Consider the following 11,743-nt stretch of genomic DNA (forward strand, 5'->3'; position numbering starts at 1 on the left):
TAAAATATTCATATCAAATCATCTCGAAAATCTAGAGACTGCGACATTCTCTTGGTTAATGTCTATATCATTGCAGGCGCACGTTTCCAGGGAATCTAGGGCCTTTTTTTTTCCATTAATGCCCATTTAACTCCCATCACCAAACAACCGTTCATTGGGGAAGAGATTGCAACATTCCAACTGCCCCTAGGAATCAAATCAAGCGAACAAACATATCAATCAGAAGTAGTGTCCTACTTTTTCTGGCCTTCAATAGCATCCAAAACCGACAAATAGTATGACCGGCCATACCCACTTTGTGGGTAATAAATACTGTGGTCCGATTGTTTAAAGAATCTCAATCCCCCCTAACCCTACAAATAAGAGTGCATGAACACTTGCTCTCACCGGACCAGTGAAATGTACAAACCAAGATTGCATAAAATTCACAAATATTTATACATAGAGGATCACCTCAATCCCTAGAAAGGGCAAGCCACCGTCCAGTCTAATTGTACAAAATATTAGGAACTCCAACCCCACCCAACACCCTACCCACATTTGCTACGAGATGGTCAGCACATCCACAGCTCCTGACAAGTCCATGCTCCCTACCTTGTCACCTGTCGTCTCCTCCACCTTATGATTAGCCCTAATGGCATTCCCTTCATCCCCATCTACTGATGTGGCAGCAGTCACACATTCCTCGAATCTGTAACAACTGATGAGGTGATCATTAGTTATCCCTGAGGCTTGCATGAAGGAGTAGATAACCGTTGGCCCAACACTCCTAAAACCCCTTCGCACCATGTCTTTGCTTATAACGTCTGCCCTCGGCGTCTTTACCGGGACTTGACGTGGGTAGCGGAATCTGCTCACGACAGGCTTATGGTTCACAAAGCTCCAGCAGTATCTATCAAACGATCCAAACTCCTCTATGATCTACACCAGTAGAATCAAAAGTAAGTGTCAGCAGTAGAATGAAAAGGACTCCTTGAAACTGGGCTGATTCCTATAGCCAAATGGCACACTAATGATGATAGAACCCTAGTCAGTATACATCATGTTAGTTTCTCGATAATTATCCAATGACTTCTGCAATTAATCAATGCTCATATCCTAGAAGAAAAATACGCAAACAAAGCAGTGGCGTACACCAAAATAGTTCCCACTAATGCAGGCAGGAATAATCCCATGCATCCAAATAACTACTTAATTGGTTGATACAATTACAATGATAACGATAGTAAAAAAGGGAAAAAGAAAAGAGAGAGGAATCAACCTTAAGTATTTGGCGTGCATTTTCGATGATGGCACGCAGCTTTGGCTCTGATAGTAGGGAGCTTGCAGTGCTTCCTGGTGTTATAAGCTTTTTCTCATTCAATTTAGAAACAAGCACAGGGTCAAAATCCCTGAAAACCTCCCTGTAAAAAGGTATGTCCAATAAGACAGTAAGATCATATACTTAAATAGAAATGCAAATAGAAATGAAAAAGGGTCAAGCTAGAGGCAAGGGTTACCTAAATATGTGCCTCTTGCTGAGAATTGCAGGCCATGTAAGTTCAGCCAAGGCACCTGATAGTACAAGCAGCTCAAACAGTTTCCTGCATATAATTTTAAAGATTTTTAAGAAACCGAAGATTACTTCTTGTTATCTGACAATATAAACTTCTGGCTTTCCAAGCAAATTGAGATTAGAGTTGAGATTGCATACTTATCATCATGGACTGGTGCTCCCCATTCTTCATCATGGAAGGCAGCATAACAAGGATCTGTTATAACAAATAAACCAAGAATATTTTAAGAACAAAAGCACAAAGCACACTACAGATGAACAATGAGAAGATAGAATTCACTATATCTGACCAGACAATTGAAATTATTTAAGGCTGAGAAATGGATGACTTGAATAGCATAGGCACTGTCAGTGACTTATGAGATAGAAATGACATAAATATAGTGCATCAAAGGAAAAGGCAAATAAAGCAACCATAACCACCAACATTAGCAAGGGTTGGCTTAGTGAATCTTTCCATCAGACCATCTAACCCAGAATCACATTACCCTAAGCAACGTAGCTCACTTTCTAATATATTGAGACCATCTAATCCATACTTGGTAACATTGCCTTAAACGATGCAGCTCCTATGCTTTCCAATTTACTGACTTTCCTCTTAGTCTCACCATTGCCATCCCAACTTACTCTTATCACCTTAGATTGTTTATTATCCAACATTTCATCTATACAATATTGCTAGCCTTATTATGTTCTTATAAATTTTTAAAATAGTTGAAAAAGCATAAAGCAATAAAGTTTTACTACACAACACTCAACATGATAATATCAATTCGGTTTCCTGCGACAGCCAGCAAATAAAGAGTAAGAGATTCTCATGCAGAAGTAAGAGATTCTCGGAATTTCTGGTAAGGACAGCATATTCATCACAGTTCTGTGGTTCAAGTCATCACTGCATGTGAGAACCACCATATGTTAAATGAAAATTCAACTTAAGCATAGAGTTTACCAAGAAAATCTATGTCGACTAATGGCAGGTAAAATAAATCATAAAAAAATAAACCTAGAAGAGTGAAGAAATGTTCGAGAAAACATTCCATCTAAAAAACAAAGTAGAAGACAATCAAAAGTGGGTCCAAGTACTTCCAGTTTATAATTCCTCTTCCATTCTCTTCTACATAAATTTATTGCAACCCTGTTCATGGAACCAAACCACATCTGGAAACCTTCTCCACAAGAATCAACAACTAAAAGCTTCCTCCATTAGCAAAACTTCAAAGATTGACCTTGTACATGATTTAACACTTAAAACCCAGAAAATCACAAGCATTGTATGATATGAGAAATACATTCTTCTCACATGAACAATATTCTAGGTGCTCTGGCATTTTCTTAATCTTAATTGCTTTGAAAGCCCAGGGAATTTCAAATTAAGGAAAAGTTACTTCATGCAGACTGCAACTTTCTGATAATAGAGGTATGATGGTTCACCAATGCTTCATCTCTCATGCACATGAAGCAAGTCATAAAGCATCATTTCCCGGATAAAAAAGAAAAATAGACTTCACCAAAACAGCGTACAATGGGAAATGCTGATATCTCAAACCATAAGTCTATGTAGTAAAGTTTTTTTTTTCATAACTACTATATTAATGATAGCATACAGGTAATGCAAAAATAATAGGATTATTAAATGTCAAAAAACTAACAGGTTAAACTAAAAAAAAAAAGTGGACAAAATACTAAAATGCAATTCTACTGCTCTAGCCACTTATAGTTTTCTTTTTTAACGTCAATGATAGATGTGACCTGACCATATACCATAGTATGTAAACTTTCAACCCAACGAGGGTGTCTGACTTTGACATAATTTAACCAAATACTTTGTCCAAATATGTTTGATAGATATAGTAGTACTGATAGAAGGAGATCTCAGGAATTACAAAAACTGTAGTGGTAAATTATCCAATGTTTATAGTAGGGTCCTCAACAAAACACTCTAACTATACATCTTGTCAAATATTCTGAAAACAAAATCCAGGAGGTGGTTGCAGGAAGGCCAATTCCAGTAACATTTCATCCCCAGCCTAAATCAGTGCAAACATTCACAAAACTCATCTACAATGAACTAAAACATCAGAGAATACAAACTAGATGATACTGCAGTCTGACTTATCATGAAGCAGACAAAGGCATAAATTACATATTAAAACAAAAACTTCTAATTCTAGCTCATTTCACAGCACTCTTGCTTTGGAAAAACAGTCAGGTTGAGGTGAAGCAGAAATAGATTTTTTTAATGTAAAAAGGCAAATCATGTGAATTTCTGGTTACTCTCAACTTCTCCCTGGAGATCCTCTCTCTTGCAAATTCAGGCCTCACTCCATGTAATGATCATGTCGAAAGAAAGTGGGGAAAGTATAACTTACATTTAGTGTGTGTGTGTGTGTGTGTAATATTGTATGTACATATATGCGTGTGTGCGTATTGTCAAATGACCCAAACAGGCTTATGATCCTTAGTGAGGAACCTCAACATGGCTCTATTTCATAAATTTCCATGATACATTCCAATTCCATTGAATAAATATCCCTCTGGTGTCATTGATTTAAGAGAATCCATTTATCATCTATATTTATGGAAAGTTAAGAAATCATATCAGAATCAAGAAATTGCGATAAATAAAAAAGGAAAAAGGAAGGTTTACAATAATTTTGAGATCTTCTATGTTAGAAATATCTTAATACAACATCCCTAGAACATATATCAGTTATCACTTGAACTCATCCTTGAACAATAGCATGAAGAATTTAGTTTTCAAAATGAAATAGAGGATCATACCTATAACCTACAATTACAATGTTTTAGGTCTTTCTAAGAAGATCGTGCTTGAATAGTTAACATGACAAAAAAAAAAAACTCTTGGCAGCATAGTTATTGCAGATACCTAATCTAAAAGACACAGCCAAGGTCTATATATGCCTGATGCATAAACAAAGTGAGATGGGACACCAAAAGGTTTTCTATTATTCAGGAAACACCTCCATGAGGTAGGGTTGCATTCATTTTCTAGATCTTATAAAGAAAGAACATGATGATGCAAGAAGGGAAATGTGGGCCAGATGCAGTATGAACAAGAAAATAACACAAACAATAAACAACCTCAAATACCAAATGCTGAGCACCAACTGAGAGCCAATATCCATTGAAAAACTAAATCACTAGCCCATGAAGAGATTTTACACATATTATTAGGCAATGATAAATAAGTCCAGCTCATCTGGGGAGATAGAATCACTCCACACCTCAACAAACAAGCAGATAATCTGGAAGCTGCTAGACTAGAAATGTTTTAAGTTACTAGCAAAGGAATCACTTTTCCAATTGTAAACACAATGTCTTAGCACAAACAGAAGAAAAAACATTGAGTGCCTCTTCCATTTCATTTCATGTATACAGAGATGTTACAGTGAAATACTCAAAGATGCATACAGTGTTTGAATTTATTGGCGTACAGGTATTATAATAAATTTGGACCAATTTATATTAAAAAATGGAAAAATTGGAGAATAATTTATTTTCTATTTTACTAGATAACTGTCCTACTCAAAATGCCAAGCATTGTTGTTGAGAAAGTTCACCACTGACCTGAAAAAGGGTTGGCCTGACCATAGCCAGGCTGGCTTGAACGTTGGACATGTCAGCTATCAACAAGACAGTGAGCTCAAATATACTGCTGAAAGAAACCTATGCAGAAAGCGCTACTCCTTTAACACCCAAACTTTAAATGACAGAAATGCTCCTAAAATATATAAAAATTACTAAGGTTTCATTAGGATAAAATATGAGGAATGACAGGTTCTTGTTTCAGAACATCAGTCATCGCTAAAGAATGTATGAGCTTAAGCTGCTTAACAATTTAATTATGGATATGCGACTTCAGGGTGCGGATAGACTGAGCTATGCTGCTTTTCTGAGTCAACCTGGAACTTCTCCCCAGTGCAACCTGGAAGTTCAGGGTGCTTGCTTTCAGGATAAATTTCAACCAACATACTCAAATTTTGCTGTCATCACCATTCTGAAATCAATGTGGAAAGACTATATCCTAGCTGGCATGGATTTTTGAACCAAGATGGTGTTCAAGGAATCTGAAGGACTAGAGCTAGCAAATATTGTGCATCGGAACAAAAAGGATGTCAGAAAAGAGAAGGTGCTCTCAAATTTGTGCAATCCAGAGAACTCTTGCAGCATTTGCAGGTTTTAATTACCAAAATCTGCTAGTCCAGCTCCACCACCCTATCATTGTTAACGCATTCATGAATATGCCACCACATAAATGCACCTAGATATACCTATAAAAATATTATCAAACGCATGCCAAAAATGCTAATAAATAACCCAGACACAAGATGAACTACCTTAAATTTCCATAGATATGCAGTATATTCGATGCATAACAAAGACTGTGAGAACAGCTAAAATCAAGAGAGTAAAAAAAACCACCAAGGAATTATGTAATGATGCTTCAAGATCGCAAAAATGTAAATGTCAACATTTGTTTCCACACAGTATGAAAATGTTTTGTAGACATTAAAACGTGAAATGGTTCTATGTAATTCCACATAACTATTATAATCACAAAAGACTGTGAGAACAGCTAAAATTAAGAGAGTAAAAGGACCACCAAGGGTTTATGTAATGATGCTTCAAGATCGCAAAAAATGTAAATCGCAGCATTTGTTTCCACACAGTATGAAAAAGTTTTATAGGCATTAAATCGTGAAATGGCTCTATGTACTTCCACATAATTATTATAATTTCAAAAGACAGATAACACGAGCCACTCAAAGGAGAAAAAGAATACTTTGTTCTCCCAACAAAATTATGTATTTCACGATCAGAAAACGATAAAGAACTCACCAGTATTTGCTGTCACCCATGCACACCTCCTCTTTCCCGGCACAAGCTCTGGCGAAGGCAACGAGAAACCATCAGGAACAATCTTTTCCAGCTTCGCAGAAATCTTGTCTGGCTTGGGAATGCTCTGCCTTCGGCGACTTGTGAGATTCGGCCTACCAATCCTTCCTGTGGAGGCCCGGCTGCAGAAGGAATCAGTGGAAGCATCCGAGGAGCAAGAAGCATTGAGCGACAAGTTGGAGCGGATGAGCAGCTCATGCCTCCTTAGCACCGAGGAAGCACTAAAAGGTGGTGTTAGAGGTGGTGAATCAGCTGCTCGAGGGGAAGCCTTTTTCTCCACTGCTGCCCCGACCTCTGCTCTCTCTACCTTCCGCACAGGCTTCAAAGCAGGCTTCCGTGCCATGCCTGCAGACCTTGCTTTATTTCCAGCTGGCCCAAGGACTGGCCTCACCTCATCATCCTCGACGTTTACGGACCGGACCATCGGTGCTCCCGACATTGAAGAGACTGTTCGCTTATTCTCGGATCCCAGCTCAATGCTCACACAAACCTCTTAATCTCTCAAATTTTAGCAGGCCTAGGGCTGGATCCAACGGTCCTAGCTCAAATTCCTCTCACCGTCCCAACATTCCCTTTTTTCCAAAAGAAACGCCGAGCATCTGTCTTCCTTCGAACCAATCCACGCACGAAATCAACGGCGAAAAATCCGAAATCCATCTAGTGCTCGAATCGACACCGATGAAACCCTAAGCTCCACCTAGAATAGCAATTAGGGTTTCGAAGCGCCTCCACTCCCTATCCGCCGGAGAAACCCTAGAAGAGTGGAGATTTCATCCAGCATTGCCGAATACGACTCAGAGAACGCACCCAAACTCTCGTCTTCCCAAATTCCCACCTTCCAATCTCTCCACGCCTCCGCGAAGCTCTTCCATTGCATCAAGAACCGCTCCAAAACCCTAGAATCCACCGGACGGCGCCAAAATCGAGCTCCCGAAAACCTGGACAGCGGAAAGAACACTCCGATCCAAGCATTCAAGAAGGCGGAGGGAAACCGGAAACAGAGATCCGGCGATTCCCGGCGAGAGAGAGGGGTGGGGTGAAGATGAGTGGGGGTGACAGAGAAATATTGTGTCGATTTTGGGATTTTAATTTAAAAAGGAGTGACCGGGACATCCGAGTCGGATTAGGTGGACGACCGGCTGTAGCCAGTGTCCCTGTCGGGGAGGCGGTCCTGCCCGATTCGCGTCGGATTAAAACGATTTCTGAATCTTTTCTCCGTATTTTCTTATTGACATCTTTAAAACTATGGATAAAATACATTTACGTTTAATGATTTAGAAAGCCTACAATTCTTTTTGAGATTTCTCTTATCCAAAACTTTAATCCATATTTTTTAAGAAAATATTAGTTAAACCATTAATATTAAATATAATAAAAAATTATAAATAAATAAAAATAATTTTAACTAGTATAACAACCATCAAAGAATAAAAAAATATATACATCTCCCTTCCACTTAAAAGATAATTTAAATTTTTCACAGATAATTTACTATCATTATTAGTTTAACTCGTATAAATATGGATTTTACAAACTAAGTATAATAAACAAGTACTTTAAATATTTTTTAATTTATTTTTATTTATATTAAATATTTTTTTAAAAAAATATTTGCAACGGCTACTTACACTACTCTAGTATGAGTATAACCAACAAAATTCAGAGACAAGAAATGACAAGGCAATGGAGGTGATAGGCAATGGAGGTGATACTCCTGATGTATTCAAATCACCTTACTGGAATGCTATACAGCAAAGAAGACAACCCTAATTCGTAGCTCTGTTCGTCTCACATGATATCACAACCACAACAGCATAATTTTGGCCGAAAATCCTCTCTCCCATGCATGCTCCCTATCTTTCCCCATCAGCCTCTTCCCTATATGCTTATAACTTTAATCTAATTTTAATATATAAAATATTTAATTATTAATATATTTATGATGTTATCGTTCAATTTTCGCTGGCCCTATGACGATCTGGATTTCGAGATGGTGGTCTCTTCCTCTGCTATTTTTCAGCTTTAATTTTTTTCACAAAGAGACCCAAAACCAAAAGGGCCCCAACAATAAGCCCGAGCCGAGGAAGCACGTGACGCATATGGTTTAGAGGACATGGTTTGTCTAACCTGTGCGACCCGCAATTTTTTGGCTTTATTTATTTCTCTTTTCTCCTGTGATAATTTCCTGAGACCTGGAAGGACATTGGGACCTGGATGGCTGAAATTAATATATATATATTTCTCCAGGTTTTATTTGTCTTTTGTTATCATATTTTTGTCTGGATCGAATCGAATCAAATTACCAACGCCAGCTCCAATTCCTTCTCAAAGACTTCGGAGGAGGATGCTGCCAGATTTTCAAGCTGCTATTTTGCCTGCTAGTCTTCTTGCTATTGCAGTGCTCCAAGAATTCATTATTTTGTCATATGATTTTTGCTTTTCCCAGTACAAGTCATATAGTTCTTTTGACAGTATCATTTTCTCTCTTCTCCAAATACAATGAAATTCTCTTGTTACAGTATATTTTCTATGGTGAGATGATAAGAAGGCAATAATAATTTTTTCTTTTAGTGCCTCGAAGATAACTACGCTTCTTCAATTTTGGAGAAGGTTCTAGGTTCAAATTTTGGAGGTGCAATCCATTATTTAAGCTTTCTTTTCAAAAAAAAGAAGAAAAAAACAAGTTACTGCAAAGTTATTTTTCTAACTAATTTCATTCGATAACCCACACTGCTTCATTGTTCCATCTATAGGATTTTATGGATTACATGTTAGAGCACAAAAAATATCATAAATTCAATTAGAGAAGATTGAAGTATACGTCGAAAGCTCTAAGCAATCATTGATGATCACTGCAGCAATATTCTATGGAAGAAGAAACCACAAAGATGAGATAAATCTTCCTCTCCTTCTCTTCTATACCTATTTTCTCAATGGGATAGATACCTCCTATGAACGTAGAGACCTTAATGTCCCAAGATTTCTCTACATATTGATATATATATAGAAGTAGAGTGGGGACCTAGTCTAATTAGTAATGCTAATAGGTGCAGTGCATCTATTATTGAGCTTATTAAGCAAATTAGGCCTACACCAATATTCGTTACACTACATGATTAAAACAAAGGCCTAAAATAACTATATGATCACAAATTAATTATAAGTTCCTTCAATATTCATTCAGACGACAACTTAGCCCGTACTATATAATAAATCAAAACAAAATCAGTCCATAATCAATGAAAACCCATCCTTATGAGAAAATCCGACACCATTATCGAATCCATCTAATTTTAACCTAGAAAGAAAGAAACCGGTTCTCAAAATTTATACAATAGACCGAGAACTACTTCTAAGCAATTACCGGGCCATTGTGCGCATGTTCTCCTGATCCCTTGAGAATCTGCCATCACTATTCTACGATTTAATGACCAGATTGCTTTAATGCTTTAGATATATGAGTATTACTTATTAGCAAATAATCAAAGAATATATAAGCTTGATGATTGTATCATGAATCTTGGGGCTCCCTCTCATACTGAAATTAGCTAAACCATCTGGAAATCAATGCTACAAATCCTCCCATATTTAACTTCTATCTCCATCTACTCGGAGGCTGTAATCATTTTCTTATTGTTGTTTATATCAATTGGACATGTTTATCTAATGAGCTACTTAGCCCAATTCTTTCAAGCTTACGATTAAAAAGAAAAATGAAAACAAAGGAAAAGATATGAAGCTTATGATGAGAAACTGGCATCACGGGCGGAATTCTTTATGGATAATGGAATGTGATATAAGTTCTGATTTTTTTAGGTGATGTCCAAAGATCGGAAAGGCACGTCTGAGCTACCATGATAGCATCCTTCGTGTCATTCATACCAACCAGAGTTATCAAGGATGAAGGAGCCTAAAGGCAGTAAGTTTTGGGTAATATAATATGTTTTAGCAGAGATATATTTAATTTAAGGGGCAGTTTTATGGCTCCTTTAGACCATCTGGGATTTAGAAAGTTGGCTAGGAATCCTCCTTTAATTGAAGTTTAGAAGCCTTCTCCATCAAGATAGTGGAGTCTTTGAAAGAACGCAAATGACCAAGGGACCATAAGCAAGTCTAGTTTCATTATGTGTAGACGGAAATATAAGACATAAAAAGGACTTGATAGCCATGCTTTTCATACATAAGCAAGTCTAATTTCATATTCTTACATTTAAGAAAGATTAAAAAGTGAGAAGTGAAACAAATGGATCAGTCCAGATACGGGATGGTGGTCTTCAAGAAGTGAAAGATTAAAACCAGGTGAAGAGAATGTCGAGTGCAGGTGCCACGAATATTAGTTGCAATGAGATTGGCTCCGGACTACCGGCTTGCACCCCTCTCTTCAGCATTTGCACTGGAAAACAGTCCTACTTTCAAACCCAAGGATGACAACTTCCACCATTCATTCTTCTAAGCACTTGAAAAATAAAGAAGGCATTCTATACTTTGGAGCTAAAAACACTGGAGGCAACAATAATTTCATTATTGATAATTATATAGGAATTAGAAGCTTGTAAATATATGACTCTTAAAACTCATGCAAATTATATATAAAAAAATGATCCTCCGGAGATCTATTTTGTACCGTTGCATATTGGAAATATACCACTCAAAACAGAGCTTAGTGGTATACATTGATAACATGCCTTTACGGGGGAGTTCCTTAATCAACACAATTTCTATGTGGCATTATTATGTTAGCATAATCTTTGGCAACGTAAACTCAATCATGTAGCACCTACGTTATAGAATTTTCTCGCCTTCTTCTTCTTTTTCTTCTTCTTCTTCTTCCTCAAAAGAAAAGATATAAGACTAGTATTGCTACCATAAGGACACCAGCCCTTTATATATGTTGTAAAAAGGCACAACATTGTTTTTAAAATCATCCATGTCATTTAAAACTTATGAATCCACTTAGTTTAATAGTTGAGCCATGATTTTAGATTTTTTTAACAAATATATTTTTTATATTAATTATTTAAATTATTTTGGAAATTAGTCGGTGAAAATTATAAGAATTAGATTGATAGGTTAGGCTAGAATTATTAGATATAGAATCTTGCAAAAAATTGACTAGATTATAACAAATGAATTATTCGAAATGGCTCATGGACGGAATTGAGTCGAATGGTCTTGATCCCATCAGGTCGGGCACGAGTCAAAATTCTTGATGTTGCTGTATTTGTTTTGACCGATCCATCGCCTCTCCACGTACACTCACTGGCACGTAGA

General features: G+C 37.0%; 1 protein-coding gene across 1 annotated transcript; it reads right to left on the minus strand.

Moving 5' to 3' along the window:
• Positions 1 to 215: 215 nt before the first annotated feature.
• On the minus strand, positions 216 to 7,546 carry LOC103710431 (uncharacterized). The gene is made up of 5 exons (XM_008796129.6): positions 6,416 to 7,546; positions 1,694 to 1,751; positions 1,500 to 1,583; positions 1,262 to 1,403; positions 216 to 921 (listed from the first exon to the last, which is right to left on the minus strand). The coding sequence occupies exons 1-5, from the start codon at positions 6,909 to 6,911 to the stop codon at positions 544 to 546; spliced, it is 1,158 nt and encodes a 385-aa protein (XP_008794351.3). The 5' UTR covers positions 6,912 to 7,546; the 3' UTR covers positions 216 to 543.
• Positions 7,547 to 11,743: the final 4,197 nt, after the last annotated feature.

The sequence above is a fragment of the Phoenix dactylifera genome, chromosome 11 (genome assembly GCF_051530095.1).
Source record: "Phoenix dactylifera cultivar Ajwa chromosome 11, Ajwa_hap1_PhDact_Kaust_v1.1, whole genome shotgun sequence".
Taxonomy (NCBI): domain Eukaryota; kingdom Viridiplantae; phylum Streptophyta; class Magnoliopsida; order Arecales; family Arecaceae; genus Phoenix; species Phoenix dactylifera.

Coding starts and splice junctions, on each gene's coding strand:
- LOC103710431 (XM_008796129.6), bottom strand. CDS start 6,911: ATGTCGGGAGCACCGATGGTCCGGTCCGTAAACGTCGAGGATGATGAG. Junction 1,752..6,415: donor ATGGGTGACAGCAAATACTG/GTGAGTTCTTTA, acceptor TTGTTATAACAG/ATCCTTGTTATGCTGCCTTC. Junction 1,584..1,693: donor GCACCAGTCCATGATGATAA/GTATGCAATCTC, acceptor AATTATATGCAG/GAAACTGTTTGAGCTGCTTG.